The sequence below is a fragment of the Rattus norvegicus genome, chromosome 8 (genome assembly GCF_021556685.1).
Source record: "Rattus norvegicus strain SHRSP/BbbUtx chromosome 8, alternate assembly SHRSP_T2T, whole genome shotgun sequence".
Classification (NCBI taxonomy): domain Eukaryota; kingdom Metazoa; phylum Chordata; class Mammalia; order Rodentia; family Muridae; genus Rattus; species Rattus norvegicus.
The window spans coordinates 64596217-64619105 of NC_141541.1; the positions used below are offsets into that span (position 1 = coordinate 64596217).

A 22889-nucleotide genomic window follows, 5' to 3' on the forward strand; every position below is an offset into this window, starting at 1 on the left:
AAATCCTGGCAACTATTTTTACTCCATGGGATATCAAATTAATAGACTCATGCAATATTACTGAATGTAGCCTTTTCATACTGTCTTTTACTTAGTAATATGTATTATTTCTTCTGTGCCTTGCCATGGCTTGCCAGCCCATTCTTTGTATTATTGAATAACATGCTATATCTGGTTATAACACACTTTATTTACCAACTGAAAGACATGTTTATTATATCCAGGCTTGGCAGATATGAATAAAACTACTATAAATACCCATGTCTAGCAGGTTTTATATGGACATAGTTTTTAACTCAATTAATCAAATACCAAAGATAAGAGTACACTTACTCTTAGAAGAGACTTAAATTTCTTCCACAGGATTTATCATTTTGCATTCCCGTCAACAGTGGGGATTACCATTGCTCCATGTCCCTGCCAGCACTTACTATAGTCGGTACTTTGGATTGTGGCCATCTAGTAGATAGTAGTAGTTTTAATCTGCAATTACTTCGTAACGTGATGTTGAACTTCCGATATCATCTGCCTGTCTTCTTTGATAAGGTTCTATTCTGCAAGTTTTGGTCCTTTTTAAATTGTTCTTATTCAATGTGGTTTTTACAAAAATTTCTCCCAATTTGAAACCTATTTTTCATTCCTTTGATATTTTCTTTTGCAGAGGAAAAGTTTTTAATCTGAAATTATGAGTAGTTCTACTTCCTTTTGGTAGTTCTATCAAAAGGGATAGCTCTCTATCCCGTTCTATTGTATGCATCTTTATATTTAAAGTGGTTTTCTTTGTAGGTAATTTATAATTGAGGGTTTTTTTTTCATTTTTTATTGTATTTCTATTTTGTAGGAGAGGTAAGGGTGTGGATGTGAGTATACATGTGTCACAGTACTCATGCAAAGGTCACCAGACAACTTTTGAAGTTTTCTCCTTCTATCTTGTGAGACTAGAGTCTCTGTCTCTGTCCCCCGCATGCTCCTGGCATGTGTATTCCAATAAGCTTCAGGGGCTCCTATTCTGACCTCTGGTCTTCCTGTAGGAGTGCTGGGATCACAGCACCAGTGGGTCAGTGTCTGTGGGTTATGGCAATCTACCTCGGGCCATCAGAACTCTCCCAACAGGCACTTTTGCCCATCAGGTGCCCATGTTGCATGGCTTGCAGGTGGAGATCATAGAACAACTCCCAGAGATTGGTTCTCTCTTTTACCGTGGGTCCTAGGACTCAACTCATGTCATCAGAGCTGCTTGGCAAGTGGTATTCTTTTCCCTGGTCCAGGGATTATTTTTTAAATGTCACCCAATTTCCTTTTTTGTTGCCCTATATTAACAAAAGCCACATTCCTCTTGTTATTACTTGTTGAATATATGTGTGTTTGCATGTATATGTAGTGCACACATGTATGCATGCATGTAGAAGCCTAAAGTTGACTGTAGGTGGCTTGCTCTCCATATTTTGTCTTGAGACAGTCTCAGTTGAACCCAGATCTTCCTGATTTGGCTTGTCTTAACCATCTTGCTCCAGAAATCCCATCTTACCTCCCAAGTGCTAGGATTACCAGCAACTGCCACATCTTGCCAGCTTCGTACATAGATCTTCACCTCACTCTTGGTAGGGAAAGTATCCACTGGGCCATCTCTCCACATACCCCCAAACCATGTTCCCATTATGACTTGGTTCCTCAAGAGAATGGGTAGTTAGTATGATTGATATAAATTTTAATTTTATATCAGTTATTAGATATCTTAAATTAGCTCTTGGCTAAGTGAATAGTGTTGTGCAGAATTTGGGGGCTTCCAAAGCTAAGGTGCAGACTCAAAGCATAAGCCTCAAAATAATAGGATTTTTTTAGGACTGTAGCCAGAAGACTTGGGTAGGTCCCTCTGCCAGGAAGTATCTTGCATGATATTTATGTAAGCTGCAGTAGAAAAGCAAATTTGTGTATTTTGCTTTGCCTTTATACACATTTCTTTCTCCTTCCAGAGTAGCATTCATTAAATGTCTTAAATGCCTTGCATGGGATTGTAAAGTTCACTGTGACCTCTGTACTGCTACATTATTAGGCCCAGATGATGCACTTGAAGGACTTTTGGCATTCAGTGGCTTAGTAGCCATGATTCAGTTTGAATCACCCCATCATGGACCAGATGAGAGCTTCCTTCCCACGGGATCCAAGCCATATTTTTGAGAATCATTATATTTTCCAACTTTCTGAACTACTTTAGAGGCCTCTGGTTTTCACTGGCCTTTTCTTCATTTCCTTCTTTTGTTGATCTTGGCCCCTTTATCTTCCACCCACTTTATTACTCATTTCTTAGGGGCCTGACTGCTCAGTAACACTGAGAAAATGTATCTGAAGCCATATGGGTTGAGTAACACAAACTTAAGAGAGTGCAGGGGTGGGGTTGGGAGGGTAGAGAGTATGTGTTCTCTGGACTTCCTTTGTTTATGTGGTCTGTTTATATGTTGTTAAGGTTGTGTTATCCAGCTGTCTCCCTACATTTCAAAAACTGACCAAGATATCTGGGGAACACTCTTAAGAAGGCCATGTTGACATAGTGAGAGGAAAAAAAAAAAACCAATTTGTTCTCTGCCAAATAATATATCCCTTTAAGAATGTGGGAGCAATGCCAAAAAGCTTCTGAGGCTCTTGAAAGGCCAGTGACTTCTAAGGGACACTTTTAGAAATAAATTTAGAAATAAATTGACCAAGTCCTTTTCAGGCTGGAGGATGTGTGACTGTTAGACTGTGCTATCTAAGTCTTTGTGAGGAAGGAACCAAGTTAAATGCACGTTAACACTGGTGTTGGTAACCAAGTACATTTACGTTGGGAATCACTCTACAAAGCAAGTGGAATTCTACAGTATTTGTTAGAGGCGTTCCACTGTAAACACCTTGTCTCGAAGAAACTGAAAATGGCTCTCAAGCCTTCCTGCATGTGGCATGAACACCTTCCTCTGCCTTCCAGGCTCTCTATGTGCCGTAGTTCCTGAGATAAGTACAGAGAAGCCTTTTAGTCATGCTCAGCTATTTATGGGCCTTGGTCTGCTAAATAATAAATTTAGAAGTGAAATAACTAAGAGCTAGAAGTAAAGCATCAGTTTCAGTTTTTAGGGTTAAACCACTCCACTGAACATTGAGAATGTGGGTCGTCATCACTGCAGTTGCTTCCTATCCCCTGAATCCCCCCACCTCACCCCAGGATGAACACTGGCTCGCTCTGGCTGCTCTGCCTGCCTTTAATGGCCCCTCCCCAGCAGCCCCAGGACTGCCAAGGGCCCCCTCAGTGAAATCCATCGTTCCCTTCTCAATTCGCCACTGATTGCGGCCTTCTCTCTTGAGTGCTTTGCAGTTCCACTTAAGTGGCTGATGTTTGGGGTCACTATTGAATGTTTTGTGTGAATATCACTTTCGTGATGAATTGGCTGCTGCTGCTTTTAGCTGTATGGGGTGAAGCCCTTGGTGGTAAACCTTGAAAGGGAAAAATCCTTCTCTGTAGAGATATGCTAAATGAAATTACTCTCTTTGTCACTTTGTCCTTTTATCCTTGCAGTCTGATAACCTCAGGTTGCTGTGATTTATGTGTTTTCTTCAATTAAGCTGAGCTGTTTGCTATGCGCGCAGGTGCATGCTATTGGCGCCAGGGATTATGGCAGTGAAGTGGTGCACGTTTCTGACCTGGAAGTGTGGTTTCTCTGACTCAGAACCACATCAGTATGCCTTCTGTCCTCTACTTCCTTTACACTATTTCCCTTTTGAAGGGCTCGGTTTGTCGCCATTTAATCCAGGCATGATTCATGAGGGACTAAGAGCTGGTGATGTTGTAACAATAATACTGCATATAGTAATACTGCAAACACTTGCTGCTTTAGCCCTTTCTCTGTGTATGAAGCACTTTCAGCTTAATCTCTCTTGTAAGTTAAGTCAGCAGTTCTGTCTGTGTCTACAATGGGGACATGTTAGCTTAAAGTGGTTGATTAAATATTTTGCTCAAGGTTGCAGCGCTTCCAGGTCACTCCACCTAAAAGTCTCTACACGAAATGAATACTTTTAAAGGCCTGGGGAGATGGTGCAGTGGGTAAAAATGCTTGCTGCACAGACCTCCCCGTGGAAGGAGAGCCTCTGACCTCCACACATAAACCATAGCATTTGCGTGTGCACACACATACACCTGCATCTACACATGCCATGCGCAAACAATAGCAAGTTAAAGTTGCTTTACTTTCTTAAAGAACACTTTACAGGATGAATAAAAGATTTTCCAAAGTATACCATGCTTATTAAAACTGGGCTTGTTCACATGTATTTGTATGTGTGTGTGGTGTATATATATATGTGGTATATTCTCATGTATGTGCATGTATACACACCTATGCATGCAGAGAAGACCATCAGGTGCCCTAGTCTATTAATTTCTAGTGAATTCCCTCATGACAGGGCTTCTTACTGAACCTGGAGCTCACCATTTCAGCTAGTATGACCTACCAGTAATTCCCAGTATCCCTCCAGTCTGTCCTCTCTGCCCCAGCACTGGGTTTATAAGTATGCCGCGGAGCCATACCTAGCTTCATATGTGAGTACTGAGGAGTAAGCTGGGGTTCTCATGCTTGCACACTGCCACTCTTACTTACCCACTAAGCCATTTCCTTAGCCCCCAACTTGTTTTTCATCTGCTTAGTTGATAAAGACCATGGTTAAAAGCCCTTTAGCCACAGAGTTTAAATTGATGTGTCCAAGTCAGAGAAACAAACATTCAGGTCAGTTTCTATTCTGTTGCTGATGTAATAAAGCTAAGAAAGGCAGGCCCTTAAATTAGTGGAGCTTGAACCAGAAGTAATTAAGCCATTAATTTCTTTTTATGATTCTTTCTTCCTCTCAGGGAGATGGAAAGCTTGATGTCCAGTTCTACCCTGCCGCCCCTTTCTGCAGATGAAGACGGCTCCAAGGAGAGTAACGGTCTGGCTGTAACTGGGTAAGCAGCTGCTCTGGGACACCAAACCTCCGCAGAGGCTTCAGAACACAGCTTCTGACAAAGTTGGAGGTGCTAACGAGGCAGTTTTGTTCCATAAGTGGTAGAAGGTGCATTTGTTGGGCTTTTCAAAGAGAGCTGTTGTAAACTGCTTTGTAATGTGCTTTTGGCTGCAGCCCGGTCCCTGTAAATTGGTACAGCCTGGCAAAGGTATTACCTGTCACACAGAACACGCTAAAAATCAAATGCATTTTCTCTGTAAGCTATGATAGGTTGTTCCCCCCCACCCCCCCAGACTTGTGTATGGTTTGTGCATGTGTGTAGACAGGTGGAAGTAGAGTGTCATTAGTCTCTCTCTCTCTCTCTCTCTCTCTCTCTCTCTCTCTCTCTCTCTCTCTTTGCTTTTTGGGGGGTTTTTGTTGTTTTTTGGGGGGTCTTTTTTCTTTCTTTTTTTTTTTTTGTTTCCTCTTTAATGAGTTAGCCAGCAAGCCCCCATGATCTTCCTGGGTCCACTTCCTTCAGGTGTGTACGGGGCTGTTCCAGGCATTTACACGAGTTGTGGGATCCACACTCTGATCCTCAAGCACTCTTAGCCACTGAGCCATGTCTTCAGCCCAGGTTCTAGCTTGACCATTGGTCAATGATACTTCAAGATGCCCCTGAGACACCACGGCGCAGATCCATGCGAAAGCATGTTGCATGCAGGGCACGTTGGGGTCGACTTTCAATTACTCCCTCAAGGCAAGTGACTAGAAGGCAACCCCGAATGGCTATTACAAGCAGTTTTTATACTTTTTTAGGGGCACAGGTTACCTCAAAAAGGTTACAGTTCAAACTTATTGGCTAAGCATATTGACCTTTAAATCTATTGGCTAGCAAGCACAGTCAGTACATTCTGAGAATTTTCTACTCAACAATGTTCCTATGGGTGGAGAATGGAACTTGGACTAGCCTTGAACCTAGGCAGGAAGCTGGAACCTGGCCTAGCCTTGCCCCAAGGCCGGTCGGTATAAGGCTGGCAAAAGCCCCTATAGTCCTTTAGCCCTCTACTATGATCCTTTGTTCAAGATGTTTAGAAGCTGGAGTAGAAAAGATGGTTTGGCGATTAAGAACACTGGCTCTTCTTCCAGAGAACCTTGGTTCAATCCTCAGCACCCACATGCCCAGCTCAACAACCACTCCAGTTAGTTCTAGGTGATCTGTTGCTGCCTTCTGACCTCGGAGGGCTTATTAGGCAGATCTGTAAAAGGATTCAGAGAAAGGTTAATAGCCACATCTACCTCGAAAGTCTGTTCTGCTTGAGAGGTTTCTCCATATATCCCTGGCTGGCCTGGAACTCACTCTGTGGATCAGTCTGGTCTCACACTCAGATCCGCCTGCCTCTGCCTCCTGGCCACTCACTATGCCTGGCTTGAGGTTTTTATCGTTTCTTGATATTTAGAAGCTATTTACTAAAGAAGAAATATTCCCTAATAGATAAATAGAATTATTTTAATCCTTAAAGCCCTTTTAAAAGTACCCAAAGCAGATGTTATGTGATTCTGTTCTCTTCCCTCACATTCATTTCTCGCTCATTAACATATCTGCCTTTTGACCTCTTGGCTTAAATGCAGCTGCCCCCCAAGGCTTTTCTAAAGGCTGCCTATTTACTAGGTTAGATCATTCGGGAAGACTGCTCAGTGTGGCCAGGCGAGCTGACATACCCCTTTAAGCTTAGCATTTGGGAGACAGAGGCAGGCAAATCTCTGTGTGTTCAAGTCCAGCAGGGCCTGCAGAGTGGGATCCTGTCTCAACACTTTTTTCAGTTGTATACCAAAGAGTGTTCGGGCCTTAGATCAAAAATCAAACATCAAAAGAAATAACAGACTTGGTCTTTTTATTTTACTGTTTATCTTGGATTGACAGTATCTCACTATGTAGCCCAAATGAGCCTCATTCTGTAAAGCAAGCTGTCCTCAGATTTGAGGCCTTCCTCCTGCCTCTGCCTTCTGAGTGCTGGAATTATAAACTGGACCACCACACTTGTCTCCTTCCTAGCTCAATCATGAGAGAAAAGTGGGGCAGTAAACAGAGTTTAGTAAGCAGGATGCCTGCTGTGTTGATAGGAAGTAAAGTAGGGGCCTGGGTGTGGCGTAGGAAGGGTTAGGGGGGACAATTTTAGACAATAGCCAAGAAAGCATTTACTGAGAACATAATTTAAACATTGTGCTCCCTCCCCCAAAACAAATCAGGTCACTAGAATGTTACCACCTAAGGAAAATTTTTACAGGCAGAGGAAGCAATCAAGCAAAGAGCCTGGAAGGAAGGACATCACTGCCTTGTATTAACTGCCAGAAAGGCAGTGTGGCTAAAGCAGCAGACTGAAAGGTGGGAGTTAAAGGACTCGATGGGTGCTTCTTCAGTGTGCCAAGGAAATGCCTTGAGATCTTATAAGGCTGTGTTTCTAGCAAGCTTGCAGCTAATGTCCCGAATGCTAATAGGCCATACTCTGAGTAGGAAGGGCCGCCCGCCATGCAAGACTGTAAGATTCTTTAACCTTCTCTCTACACACTGGAGGGTTTGAAGAAAATGAGGTCTGACTGACTTCTTGCTGATGTGATTGTTCTGCTGCCAGTAGGACTAGGGTGAAGGAAGCCAGAGCTGGAGCAAGGACACCCACATAAGAGGCTCTGGAAGTAATTTAGAAGAGAGATGGTAGCCTGAAGAACATCGCTCATAACTTTGACAAGAATATTTTTGGTGAGCTTGTGAAGAAAAAAAACCTCATCGGAGTGTGTTTCTAGGATGTGGGAATGGAGCTAGCGAGAAGTATTGAATTCCAGAGCTATTTTGATAGTAGGATTTGCTGGCAAGACCAGATGAGCAGTGTGAAAAGGGAGAAGACAAAGACAGTTTCAAAGTTTTGGCACCACCAGCTAGAAAGATGGCATCACCACTGACTTAGCTGGGGGAACTGAACAGTTAAGGGAAGGAAGGCTGATCAGAAAACTATAAAACTAAGGGACTTGTTAGAGTTCTAAGCTGGGAATTCAAACAGGCAATACCATACCAAGTTCTGAAATTCCAGACGGTTTAGGCTAGAAAGAAAAAGTTTAAATCATCAGCATGTAGCTAATAGTAAAGCCATGAGACTAGATAAAATCACTAAAGGAATGAGCACTGAAGGCAGGGCTGGGGGCAGGGGCAGGCACCAGCACCTAAAGAGCATGAGCTCTGGGAGGCTCCAGCATCTAGAAGACAAACGGAAGGAACAGTCTGCCAGAGTCACAGTGAGAGCAGAGAGGCAGCAGCATAAACACAAGGGAGCTAGCAACTATTAAACGTTATATGTCAAAGGATGGGAAGAGGCTGGCTGTGCCAGGTCCTTCTGGTAGATTGGATGAGTACTGAGAAATGGCATTGGACTTCACAAGAGGTTTGCCAGTGGCCTAGATAAAACTTGTAAGCTTGCATCTCCTTTGAAATTTGCTTCAGAGAGCATGGGAGAACAGTTGAATTCCATGAATATAACCGGTTCTTTCCAGGGCCTTCACTGTCGAGGGAAGGAACAAAGGAAGACCTCCACTGGAAGTTAGGTAGAACACAGTATCTTTGTTTCCTTCTGCTTTAAGAATTATATAAACACACTTTTAACAGTGTGTACCAATCCTGTAGAAGAAAGAACAAGTAATGGCCAGATGGGGCATAATTGCTAAAAAAATCTCTTCTTTAGTAACCAGGAGAAAATGAGGTCAAGGTAGAAGTGGAGGGTTTGTCCGCTTTAGCTAGGAGCATGCACAGTGGACACCTGTGACCACTCCCTTCCCACCACCTGCCTGGATCTGTCAGGAATTTGTCGGATTGCCATTCTTTCCCAACCTGATGCACATATTTTGATGGAAGAAAAATGTTATCAGTTTCAAGCTGATAACCAGTTGAAATGAGTGATAGGGAAAGCACAAGTAGCCTGACATCCCAATCAACTGAGACATTCGCAAGAGAATGCTGCTAAGATCAAACTAGGTCTCAGGAGCACTTTTTCAGGCTTCATTTATTTTATGTGTGTGTTTTGACTGCATGTATCTGTGAGTGCCCAGCATGCATACTTGGCGCCTGGGGAGATCAGAAGAGGGCATTAGATCCCCTGGTGTACGAGTTATGAGCCACCATGTTGGAGCTAGTATTTGAACCTGGGTCTCCTGTAAAAGCAGCAAGTGTTCTCAACCACTGAGCCATCTCTTTAAGACAGTGTCTGAGGCTGGAGAGATGACTGAGTGGTTAAGATCATTGACTGCTCTTCCAGAGGTCCTGAGTTCAATTCCCAGCAACCACATGGTGACTCACAGTCATCTGTAATGGGATCTGATGCCCTCTTCTGGTGTGTCTGAAGACAGCTACAGTGTACTCACATACTTTTTAAATCACAAGACATTTTTAAAAAAAAGTGTATTACTTTGTAGCCTGGCTGACCTGGAACTTTCTATGTAGACCAGGCTGGTCCTGACTTCACAGATATCCATCTGCCTCTGCCTCCCGAGTGTTGGGATTAAAGGCATGCACCACCTCACCCAGCTAGCCTGTCTTATTTGACCTTAGTATCTTTTGTCTTGGTTACTGCCCCCTTTTTTTAAAGTCTCTCTCTCCTTACTCTCGCAGGAGTGTTCTCCTAATTCTCCAGTCTCCAACCCTAATATTTCTAACACTTGCTTTTAAAATGCTATCATCTTGACCATGTTCTGTGGAACTTTTCTTCCTGGTACCTTTCTGGAGAATACCTAGCACTACCCATTGTTCCCCCGAACACTGACTTTCAGCTCTTATATATATAATCTTCTCTCATACATTACATTCCAGCTTCCCTCTCCCCCAGATCCATTCCTGCCTGTTTCCCTTCAGAAAAGATCAGACCTCCCAAGGACATAATCTGAACACAGCGTAACAAGTTATAGTAAAACTAGGCACATACCTTCCTATCAAGGCTGGACAAGGTAACCCAATAGAAGGAAAAGGGTTCCTGCAACAGGCAGAAGAGTCAGAGACACTGACTCCCACTGTTAGGAGTCCCACAAGAACACCAAGCTCCACAACCATAATACAAATGCACACGACCTACCTCAGACCCATACAGGCTTTGTGATTGTCATTTGTGTTTCTCTGAGCTCCTATTAGCCCTGCTTAATTGGTTCTTTGGCCCATGTTCTCCTGGTGTCCTCCATCCCCTGTAACTCTTAACCTTCCTCCCTTTCTTTTGCAGAGGTTCCCCGAGCTCCACATAATGTTTGGCTGGGGGCCTCTGAATCTGCCCACATTAGTTGCTGGATGAAGCCTCTCTAATGACGATTGGGCTAAGCTCCAATCTATGAGTGTGGCAGAATATCATTAGGAATCATTTCATTGACTTTGTTTTCTTTTTTCGGCCAGTTGTGATTGATTCTATCCTAGGTCTATGGGCTCTCCAGCCTCTGGTTCCTGGCCATCTAGGTGTGAGATCCCTCTCCTGGCATGGGCCTCAAATTGGACCAGTCATCTGTTGGCCACTCCCACAAGTTCTACTCCAACACATCTTGTAAGCAGTACAAATTGTAGGTCAAAGGTTTTTGGCTGAGTTGATGTCCCAGTCTTACCACCAAAAGGCTTGCCTGGCTACAAAAGCTGGTCAGTTCAGGCTCCACATCCCTACTTCTTTGTCTCAGGACACAGTTTCCAATTGTCTATAGGGTATCTTTATTTAATTATACTATAAGAATTTCAAACTCATCATATCGTCCATGTGTATGTCTTGTCCACGCACCCTGCTCTGCTCATAAGTAAGTACCTAATCCCTGACTGGAAGCCTCAGAATTACCTTGGACTCTTACTTTCCCTTCACTGTTCATTTTTATGCCCATTCATTCATTACGCTCTCTCTAAGCTCCACTTTTTGTGTCTCTGCTCCCCATCCCGCCTGCGTTTAATCCCCTTCATGTGTCACATACCTCTTAGCAAGACTCTTTCTTCTCTCAGACCATGTTCTTTCTGCCTAGGATGATAGTGTTTACCTGATGAATACCTGTTCATCTTTCAAGACGTCCTTTGTGAAATGTTTTCTAGCAGCCTCTACACATAGAAATTCATCTGACCTTCTCCAGTGCCTCTTCTGACACTTTCTATAAACATCTATTACAGCACTTACACTGTGATCATTTCTGATTGTCCGATGGAGTGTGTATTCTTCCAGAATAATAACTGAATATTACTCTACCATCTGTATTCCTGCCTCTCCTACCTTTCCAGCCCTCCTCTTTAAAAACAAAAAATAAGTAAATACCTTTCTAGCACATGCAAGTCTAAGACTCAGTCAGCCATCATCTGTATCCTCCTTTTCCACCTCTTAGAAGAACTTACTAGGAATGGATTATAGGCTTCCGATAGTCTATTAGATTAGAATATTGGGATAGTTAATTAATTGTTGTTAACTGGTTAATTAATAGTTAATCTATTGGAATAGGAGACCTACCTGACTAAGATTTATACTTGGGCTATGATTGTAGCTCAGAACTGAACACTTGTCTCTATGCTCTGAGTTATTTCCTGTACTCATTAAGAAATGACTCTTATATGATGAGTTAAACAAAGTACCTGGACAACCCCGTTCATCTGGTCTATTACTAGGGTTTCCTCATCACATGGGTAACACATAAAAGGTAGCATATAAAAGCCAAGCTCTGTTACATGAAGTCTACGTTTGAGAGATCATTGTTTTGGACAGAAATTAAGAGTTGGTTTTGCTAGGAAATGTCTGTTGAAACATCATTATACTTTATACAGATTGCAGTGGTAGAAATAATTCAAGTACTGGCTTGTGTTTTATCTAGCAGGAAAACTTACGGCAGCATAATAAGAGAAGGTTTCCTGCTGTCCATGCTGACCTTACGTACTTCTGCCTACTACTCAGGTTAACACACCCCGAGGGTCCATATGGCAGTGCAGCCACATCAACAACCAACAACCCAGAATTTGTGGAGGATCTCTCCCAAGGCCAGCTGCTTCAGAGTGAGTCTTCCAATGCTGCAGAAGGCAGTGAGCAGAGGCCTGAAGATGAGGTAAGCTAGCATCTCCTGTCACTGTCCACTGGAGCTTCCAAAGCAACTGGCATCCAAGGACTTATTCAGTGACGTGACTGCCACCTCGTGCCTTAGTTTCCTGGGCTGAGACTTGCCCAGCTTTCTCATACATATCTCTTGTCATATCTAGAGTCTTATCAATGGTTTTAATGACGTAGAGACAAATAGAATCTGTCTATCCTCAATCTGACTAAACATAGCTATTTCCTGTAATGTTCAGCATGCTCGGAAGCTGTTTGTTGTGTTGTTGTTGATTTGTTTTTATTGTTGTTATTGCTGTTTTGATATAGGGTCTCAGGTGACATCTGCTAGAATTGCAGATGTGCTTGCCGGTCTCAGTCTTGACAAATACTTGTTTTGTGAGTGAATGGTTTAATTAAGTAACTATTAAGAAGTCTTCATGCCCTTGTTCAGGGCTATACGCTGTTCACAAGCCCTACAAGACAAAGACATATGTGCCAGATCACTTAATGAGTCCTCCTCCCTCCCGTAGGGCCCATCCTTCCCCAAAGCACACAGACATTCAGTATGGGGATGGGCAGTCATGGCCTTCACTTACAGATGACTTTATTACAGATGACTGGCCACATTCCACTCTTCTGTTTTAAGACAGACAAGAACAGCATCATCCATGTTTGTCTTCTCTCGTATATGAAAAAACTGGTTTGTTCATATACCCCGCTGGTGTTTCTAAAGATAATAATGAATGCTGGTAGCTTTTCCTCAACTTGTTACGTGTTTGCTATGGTGTGGGGTGGTGTTTGTGTGGGTGTATAATGCTCGGGATTTATGCTAAGCACATTTTCACTGGGCCACGTACTAGGCTCCTTAGTAGCTTCATGTTCCTAGGCTTCCAAAAAGTAAAACAAAACAAAACAAAAAAGCTGGAAACCTAATCTCTAATATACAATTTACCAAATGCAGAACTGTCACCATTCACATAGATTTGGAGGAGTACAGTACAGTACTACACTTAATACATAGATGCGCTTGTCCCCTTCGGATCTTGTTCACCTTTCTCCTCCCTGAAATAAGAATTCCTGTATTCATGGTGCATAGACTGATAGACTTTGCATGTGTTAAATTATGGAACAGAGTATGATGTGTCTCATTTAGAAGGCAAGAAGAAAGACTGGTGTCACATATCAGCGACACCACAGGGGGTTTTGTTTTGGTTCAGTGAAGTTTGGTTTGGTTTGGTTTGGTTTGGTTTGGTTTGGTTTGGTTTGGTTTGGTTTGGTTTGGGTTTTCCAGACAGGGTTACTCTCTGTAGCTCAGCTGCCCTAGAACTCACCCTGCTGACCAGTCTGACCTCAAACTCAGTTCCGACTGCCTCTGCGGAGGACTAAAGGCATGTGCCACCATGCCCAGCTGACACTGCAGTTTTTAAAAGCATATTAAAAGTTGATTTGATCTGCTTTATCGAAACCCAGTATGTAAAAACTTCTATCTCAAAATGAAAGAACAAAAAAAAAGGCTATGACTTTATAAAATTTGTATCTTAATGAACAATCATCAAGCTAAAGAACTTGTCTTTATTTTATATATATTGCTGATAATTTCCTGAGACTAAATATTAATTTAAATATCTGCTGTTTGCTATGGGATTAACTGATCTTCAGTATCAGTGAGGAAGGCTTTCATTAATTATTTTTAATCCCCATGCTGCCGCTTTTCCTTCACTCGCTCGCTGCACATGGCAGCGTCTTATCCTGACTTCCTGTGACAGTGCCTCCTTCTCTGGTTTGGGGAGGAGTGCAGCTGAATGTGTCATGTAGAACATCCCTGTCAGGAAGTGTAGAGGAAGGCCAAAGCGTGCACAGTCATGGTGCCCCCTTCTCGTCTTTTGGGATTAGTACCAAAATAACCCTTTAGACAACAAGGGTGGCAGTGCATGCCTGAAACCGCAGCACTCAAGCAGCTGAGGCAGTAGGATCACCGTGATTTTGAGTGTACCCTGGGATACATAATGAGTTTGAACCCAGCTTGTGCTACCTAGAGAGACCCTGTTTCCAAAAATAAAATTTTAATAGCCTTTTATTTCTCAAATTTGTAGTATGATGTCTTAAAGCACTGGTTTTCAACCTTCCCAATGCTGTCTGACCCCTTAATACAATTCCTCATGCTGTAATGACTCCCAACCATAAACTTATTTTCATTGCTACTCCATAACTATAGTTGTGCTATTGTCATGAATCATATTGTAAATATCTGATATGCAGGTATCTGATATGCAACCCCTGTGAAAGGGTTATCTGACACCCCCTCAGGAGTCCTGACCCACAGATTGAGAACCACTGCCTTAAAGGGTCTGTAGTTGAAATATCTGAAATTTGTATTTAATGTGTCATCATGGTATTTGACTGGTCTGGAGAGCTTTGGCTATCCAGGCCCCACAGGAAAGTGCAGCTCGTGTCCTCTTTAGATGTTCCTATTTGTTCCTATTGCTGATCGATTACTTGAGTGATTACTGTTTGGGTTTTGGTTTTTCATTTTGTTTTGTTTTATAGCAAAGAAGTAAACGAGGAGGCTGGTCCAAAGGGAGAAAAAGGAAGAAACCTCTTCGGGACAGCAATGCACCCAAGTCCCCCCTTACAGGATATGTTCGATTCATGAATGAGCGTAGAGAACAGCTTCGAGCAAAACGACCAGAGGTCCCATTTCCAGAAATCACAAGGATGTTGGGCAACGAGTGGAGTAAACTGCCTCCTGAGGAAAAACAGGTGATAGTTCTGCTGCTGGGCTCTCCTCGTGTTTGATTGTATCTCAAAAGTTACTTGGGGGCTAGAGAAATTTGGAGACTGGCTCATGGTTAAGTGCACTCACTGCTCCTCCAGAGGATTCAAGTTCACTTCCTAGCACCCATGGTAGGTGGCTGCCTGTAACTTCAGCTGATCTGACACCCCCTTCTGCCTCTGTAGGCATCCCTATAGACATGACCCATTTACACACACACACACACACACACACACACACACACACACACACACACGTGTATAATATAATATAAATATCTTTAAACGATTTATATCAAAAAAAAAAAAAGCAAAGAAGATGGAAGTTGATTCGTAGTTGTGTCACGGTGCTTAGAAGACCAGAATATCAGAGGGGCTGACACAGAAAAAGCATAAGTTCAAGGCCCATCTAGGCTACAGAGTGAATTCAAGGCTAATCCAAGCAACTTAAGAGTCTTCAACTAAAGGAAAATACAAAAGGGGTTTGGGTAGTCGCTCGTAGCAGATCACTTGACTACCTTACACAGGTCTGGGTTCAGTGTCTAATACTGCAAAACAAACATGAAAAAAGACTGTGTGAAGCAAGGTGTTGAGACCTGGAGTGACAAAGTAAGTTGACCAGTGCCACCCACTTAGCTAGTGCCAAGCTGTGGAGAGAAACTGAAACTGCTAGCTTTGTGTACTGGGTTGGAGAGCACGCACCCTAAAGTCTATGCCTGCAGTCTCAGAACAAGATCTTTGTAGATGTAACTAGCTAAGGAGAGGTAAGACTGGTTCAGATGGCCCTGATCCATGACTGTGTTCATAGGAGAGAAAGTCAGGTCCTGGTGGAGAGGGGCATATATATAAAGAGGGAGGTAGAAATAGGAATTATGTTTCTATGAGGCCAGGAACAGCAGAACCACCAGAAAGTCAATGGGGAAGGAAAGGAAGACCAGAATAGCAGGATCTTTGTGGGTTTGTGTCTAGCGCAGTGAGTAGGAACTGTCCCGAGATTTGTCGTCCTGAGGGCTTGAGCCAAAAAGACTCTAGAATCCACCCCAGCCAAAGCAGCTACATTTGTATTTGATATGTATACTGAGTTAACAGAAGAATGTTTTGAAAAGTGGTTCAATATTAAGAAATTAAGAAATCTATCAAAGTAATGCATTCCATTGAACTAAATGAAAGTCATGAATAAAAATGAGGGGAAAAATCATTTGCCAAAATTCTTCAATTCACATAAGAATGTTATTTAAGAAAAGGATTTTATTGCTTTACTGACTGTTTTAAGTAGAGTTCTAGCAAATTTAACCACTATAGGAAATAAAGCAAGAACCAACTGATCTCTCTCCTAAGACAGAAACTAACCCTATTGCCCAGTGAAGGGACAATTCCTTTGTTAGAGAGATTGGAGGGGAATCAAGCACAAGCTAGCCATGCACTGGGTAAAAGGCCACTGAGGCAGAGGGAGGCTGGTAACTGGGCCGCTAGGCTTTGCATTACAGCCCCTGCTTCCCGGCATCTGAAAGATCTATATTTCTTTTATGTCTTAAGCTCTTTTATGACTTGCACTCTTTAAAATGGATTCCAGAAAGACTGAAACCAAATTGAAAAATACTGTCTTGGGAATTAATTGAATTCAAATTTTTTCAAAGAGATGAGATTAAATTTCAATTTGAAGCTTTGTGTTTGTGGTAGCAAGCCAATAGAAAGCAGTTTATAACTAGGGGATCATCAGCTGGGCATACCAGATTATTATTTCCTTTCTTATCTTCATTGCAAAGTTAATGCATGCACATGGTTTATTTTTTCTGATAATAGCAAAAGTAACGGTGGTTCTCTAACGATAGCCACTGTGGGCTGATATGGACAAGGTTTTGTATGTGTTTGATCAACTTTTTATTTTGAAATCATTTCAAATGCACAAAAGTTATAAACGTAGAAACAGTACAAAGAACATACAGAAATCCTTTAAACAGCTTCTTTTATTAGCACAGTTACCATTTTTTCCTCTGAATCATTTAAAAGTGACTTACATATGCTGGCCCTTTATCCCCAGAAGATTTTTGTATTTCCTAAGAATAAGGATCCTCTGTTATGTAACTGATAAAGTCATCAAGTTCCCTCTTTCGTGTTAACATAGTGCTATACTCTTGCCTGCAGACACTGAGGTAACGTCTTCCTGTACAGCATCCATTTCTACGGCTTTAACCTAGTACCAGGCTGTGCTTAGTCAGATGTCTGTAGTTCTCCTCAGGCCGTTCCCAGCGTTGCTTTGTCTTACACCTTGGTATTCCTTGAGAGTGTGAACCCTCTCTCTCCCCAAGCTTGACCCTTCCTCCGCCCCGCCTCCCTCCACATGTGTCTTTTGTTTTGTTTTTACTTTTAAGAAAACATTCTTCACTTTCTGTTTGTCTGACATTCCCTCATGATTAGATTGATGTCAGACATTCTTTGTCAGAGTAGACGATGTGTACTACCCAGAGTATCACACATGCAGGTATATGGCCTTTTATTACTTATTTGTAATTTTATTGACTTTATAAAATTTTCCTTATAATTCATAAGCAGTCTATGGAGAGATATTTTAAAGACACATATAGCTTGTTTTACAGCAAAAAATTTTCCGTGATGCTGGGCATAGTCATCTTGCCCTTAACCCCAGCAGCACTCAGGCAGATGGCTCTCTCACAGGTTCAAGGCCATCTTCATAGTGAGTCCCAGGACAGCAAAGGACATACAGTGAGGCCTTGTCTCAGAAAAAGGAAGGAGAGATTCATGTGCTCTAAAAAGAGACCAGAGCCAGGCATGGCGGCACATGCCTCTTAATTCTAGCATTTATGAGGCAGAGGCAGGACGATCTCTGTAGTTTCCATTTTGTAGGCCCAGTTTGGTTTATATGAGTTCCAGGACACCAGGGTCTATGTACAAAAACACTGTCTCAAAAAAAAAAAGAAAAGAAAAGAAAAAAGAAAAAAAAAGGAAAAGAAAAGAAAGAACCCAAACTTAATATCCATAGATAAGTTTCACCTTACCTAATCTTTATTACTGTATTTACAAAATGTTTTGGACTCTTAACACTCCCCATACCAGTTGTCCCTTGGCTTTGTTTTTCTGTTCTTTTGTTTGTTTGGTTGGTTTTTGGGTTGGGAGGGGAAGTGGTGGTGGTGGTGTTGTTGTTGTTGTTGTTGTTGTTGTTGTTGTTGTTGTTGTTGTTGTTGTAACAAGGTTTCTCTGTGTCACCCTCACTGTCCTGGAACTTGCTTTGCACACCAAGCTGGCCTCAAATCAGAGCTCCCTGCCTCTGCCGTCCCAATTCTGGGCTTAAAGACTGGCCCCCAGCTTTCTAATCTATACAGGAATTTTACTCCTCCTCCCTTTGACTACTTGCTTGCATTCTATATTGGTATGATCATAAATAACTCACATCATAAAGTTTATTTATAATATAAATTTATTTTCCAGTGGTTTCTAAATTATTACTGTAGTTAGTTATTTGTTGCTTAAGTCGCCCCAGATTTGGGTATCCCTTATATCCACTGGGTCGGGGACAGATTTCTGACATAACCTGAGTCTGGGTTGTTCATTTACAGGCAACACCTTTCATACTTTCTTCTATCTAATTTGATGAATGAAATGGGCAAGGCATTAAGCAAAACAATTCTGGAGATCAATGGACTTGTTTAAATAATTAATAGCACATAATGATCAAAGCATACAGCTAAAGCTCTCTTAAAGTAGTCTCTGCTAGACCATAGGATGAGATCACGCTTTAGGGCTCCACTCATCTGCTTTTGAAAGGGCCAATGGATGTATGAGATCATTCCCTCAAAATGAGTTGAAGGTAGAAAAACAGACTAATATTCCTTACCCTCCCCTGGGAACATGTGCCTATATGGGGTTCAGACCTCTAAAGAACTCTAGTGGCCCTGCGAAATTCTATCTGCAAGACTGAGGAGATGATGGGCTATACACTTCATGAATGTTTTATGATGGTGCTCTCAGTAGACTTTCCCTTCATTAAACTAGGAAAGGCATTACACAGTTTAGAGAGTCAGTCATCCATCCATTCATTTGTTCTCTAAATGGTGTTTTGTTTATCTGCTTCATGCGTGTATGTGTGTGTGCAGAGGTCAGGACAACTTTCAGGCACCAGTTCTCCCCTTCAACCATAGGGGTTCCAGGGATCAACCTGAACTTGCCAGAACTGAGAGAAAGCACCTTACCTACTGATCCACCCCAACAGCCCTTGTTTATTTTATAATTGAAATATTTTATTCTATACTTGTGACCACTTTCAGATTCTTTCCTACAACATACTGACTGTATAATATTTTTAATGTTTTAATTGTACTGTTCTCTTTAAAAAGATAATTGATACTTCACCAAACATCTCAGGTTTGGTTTTGGGTTTTTTTGTTGTTGTTTTGTTTTGTTTTTTAAATAATCCCACATTTCCTTCCCAGCGCTACCTTGATGAAGCAGACAGAGATAAGGAGCGTTACATGAAGGAACTGGAGCAGTATCAAAAGACCGAAGCCTACAAGGTCTTCAGTAGGAAAACGCAAGACCGTCAGAAAGGCAAATCTCATCGGCAAGGTATCGAACTAAGTGTAGTTTGCCATATGTGACGGCATGTTGTAAAGCCAGCTGTTCAAGTGGCAAACATGAAAGATGTGTTTCTGTCATCTCTCTATTACTTACAAGTGTCACCTTAGAATTTTACCAACATCACACCATTTAGACATTTTGCTTGGTTTTTCATATCTAAGATTAACAAACCAAAACTATTACTAGCTACTTGGCTTTCTCTGTCTAGTTTCCAAATTAGGCATTTCTCTACCTTTAAACAAATCTGTCTACCAAAGCATGTAACTCAGGGTCTGGAGAGATGGCTCAGTGGTTAAGAGCACTGACTGCTCTTCCAGAGGTCCTGAGTTCAAATCCCAGCAACCACATGGTGGTTCACAGCCAACTATAATGGGATCTGATGTCTTCTGCAGGTGTGTCTGAAGACAGCTACAGTGTAATATAGCTATAGTAAATTTTATTTATATACTCATATAAATAAAAATAAATAAATCTTTAAAAACAAAACATGTAGCTCAATTGCCCTAGTACCTCTAAGGCTTTTCTGTACCATTCCTCTCAGCCTCCATGAGCCTCTTCATTCAATAATTTATTTGTGTATGAATTCAAAAGGAGATCTGTTGAGCTTCTCTGTTAAGTCCTAGATCTTGTAGACACCAAGGGACTACAGTGAATAAGGGACAGCACTCATGTCTTCATGGGATCCTTCTTTCCTGTTGAAATGGACATCTCGTCCTCATATGTCTCGCTCCAGTTCCCATGTCCACCCACACTGGTCTGCCACTCCCTAGTCACAGCATCTTCACACTTGCACACCTAGGCTGCTAAGGCTTTTGGCATGTGTTTCCTACCTACCCTCCCACCCTCTTCTCTCAAAGGTAAAAGTGTTTGCTGCTTTCTAATGTCCAATTGTGTGGTTTCTAGGTGTGGATTCCATTTAACTTTAGTTGACTGACAGCTAATGTCATGAATGAAAATATGTCATGAAAGTCCATGACATGTTTTAAGGTTGGCAAAGTCGGGCTGGAGAGATGGCTCAGCGGTTAAGAGCACTGACTGCTCTTCCAGAGGTCATGAGTTCAAATCCCAGTAACCACATGGTGGCTCACAACCATCTGTAACAAGATCTGATGCCCTCTTCTGGTGTGTCTGAAGACAGTGACAGTGTACTCGTCATATATAAAATGAATAAATAAATCTTTAAAAAAAAAAAAAAAAAGGTTGACAAAGTCATATACTTGGGTCTTGTTACTGTTTTCTTTTTCAATTTAATGTTTTCTTTATTCTTTTATTTTTAGATGCAGCCCGGCAGGCCACTCATGATCATGAGGTAATTAGCTTTTTGCATATATGTCATATGTGCATGTGTGTGTGCGTGTGTGGTGTGTGTTAATGCTGTTTGAAATGCTGTTCATGAATAGTATGGAGTTTTTACTCATAATTCAGACTGAATGAGTTGCTTTGGCTGGAGGGTTCTTAACATATGGTAGACACTTATGTCATGAATCTGCCTTTGAACTACAGTCCCTAACCCCAATCTGCTCCTGTAGTCTAAGAAGTCTATTAGTTTTAAATGCCAAAAAATGGTTGGAATTCTGAGTAAGATACAGAAATGAAAGCCATCTAGTGACTGCAAGTTGGCCATAGTTTGTCATCAACAGACGTTGTCATCCCATTGTCAGACAGGTGATTTAGGAACTCCAGCATTTGGTTACTGGGAGCTAGCTGGGAGCTCTCAGCTAGCCGGGAGCTCACTGTGGCTGATGGCAGCTCAGTCCCTGTTCCTCCTTTCCTCCTCTCCTCTCCTGTCTCACTAGTGTGCTTGTTTATCAGTCTCTTCTTTCTGATTTGCTTCAAGCCCGTCAGTAGAATTTAAGCCTGCATTTCTGTATGCTCTAACTTATACATAAGCTTGTATGTGTGGCTGTGGTACTTTTATGTGCTTCATACATGGACATAGTCTGTTAAATATGTGCTTACAAATAAATAATCCGTGGTCATTCCAAGTTTTAAAATGTCAGGGATTCACCTTTGCTCACCAAATCAGATTCACACTCAGCAGTCAGTCTTCCTTAATAAGTCCCAGCTTCCCACTCGAACACCGTGAAGCATTCAGTGCTCACCGTCTTCCAGGTCCTGCTCTCGTCTGCCTCATGTCTGTATTCCTGGAATCTCCCTTCTACGCACATCGTTCTCTGCATCATCCTATTTCTGCCCTCAGAATTGAAGGCCTCCTTCAAGCCCTATTAAGTTCTGTATCCTCCTTAGCTGTTTTTATTTCTAGCTTATTTTAACCTTCAAAATTATTATACTTCTCCTGTACAGTTAACTCAGCTGGCCTGTCTAGACTCCTCTAAGTACTTCCATTGTTCACAATTCTGGATTATGCATGATCTCCCTGAGAGAGTTTCTACCTTTCTATCCAGTGCCATACCGCCTGGCATTACGCTCCTGCATGGAGGAGGTATTCTATAAAAACCTATTTTCTGTAAGAATCCAGAGATGACTGGAAAGCAGTGGAGACTTAAACTGGTTTTCAAGCTAGGAAAGCTCAGTGGGTGATGTGTTTACTGTGCGGCCATGCAGGTGAGTCCGATCCCTAGCACCCACCTGCACAATAACACGTACCTGCCATATTAGCACTGGGGAGGTAGAGACAGGCTGGGTATGGGTGGCCACCCAGCCTAACCTAATTGGCAAGTTCCAGTCCAAAGAGAGACTCCATCTCAACAAACACAGTTGATGGCTAATTCTTAAGGATGATACCCGAGGTTGACCTCTAATGTTCATATGTGCTGTGCTTTTGGAATGTTTCAGCAGACACTAGAGTTAGTAAAAACAGAATGTGTCTTAAAACATCCTGGATTCTAAATATATACTTATTTCTCTTATAAGGAGTGAATGAGCTCCCAATAAAGAAAAGATTCTAGTCTGTATTAAAATACTAAAGCCTCAGACATCGCTTCAGCTGCCTCATCTTGCCAGTGAAGGGGCTAGTTGCTTAGGATAAGAGAACTTATTCAAGTTAAGTTAGAGGGGCCCGGGGGGATGGCTCAGTAATAAAGAGCACTGGCTGTTCTTATCAAGGACCTGGGTTTATTCCCAGCACCTACCTGGTAGCTTACAACCATCTGTAACTCCAGTCCCAGGAGAGCTCTCTTCTGGCCTCTGCAGGCCCCAGGCACACACGTGATACATGAACATATATGTAAGCAAAAGACTCATACACATTAAAATAAATTAAATTTAAAAAATTAAAAACTGAGCTGGGCTTCGTGACATGTGCCTTTAGTCCCAGCACTCAGGAGGCAAAGGCAGCCAGATATATGAGTTTGAAGCCAGCCTGGTCTACAAAAGGAATTCTAGGACAGCCAGGGCTATTACATAGAGAAACTCTGTCTCCAAAAACCAAAGTAAATAGCTATGTAGATAGACAGACAGACAAGTAAAGTAAAGTTTAAAAAAAAAAAAAAAAAAGGTTAGCTGCAGGAGAGTGGCTAAAACCGAAGTTCCCGTATCTCAGTTAAGGACTATGGGCAG

General features: G+C 42.0%; 1 protein-coding gene across 2 annotated transcripts in view; it reads left to right on the top strand.

Annotated features, from left to right (window-relative positions):
- Hmg20a (high mobility group 20A) overlaps positions 1-22889 on the top strand; it is a 76031-nt gene that overhangs the window by 40274 nt on the left and 12868 nt on the right. For both annotated transcript variants that reach the window (NM_001108150.1, XM_087561975.1), the window contains exons 2-6: positions 4871-4963; positions 11874-12021; positions 14553-14765; positions 19226-19358; positions 20648-20679. In NM_001108150.1, the coding sequence (NP_001101620.1) occupies positions 4875-4963; positions 11874-12021; positions 14553-14765; positions 19226-19358; positions 20648-20679 (615 nt within the window). In that variant the 5' untranslated portion in view covers positions 4871-4874. The remainder of the gene's footprint in view (positions 1-4870; positions 4964-11873; positions 12022-14552; positions 14766-19225; positions 19359-20647; positions 20680-22889) is intronic.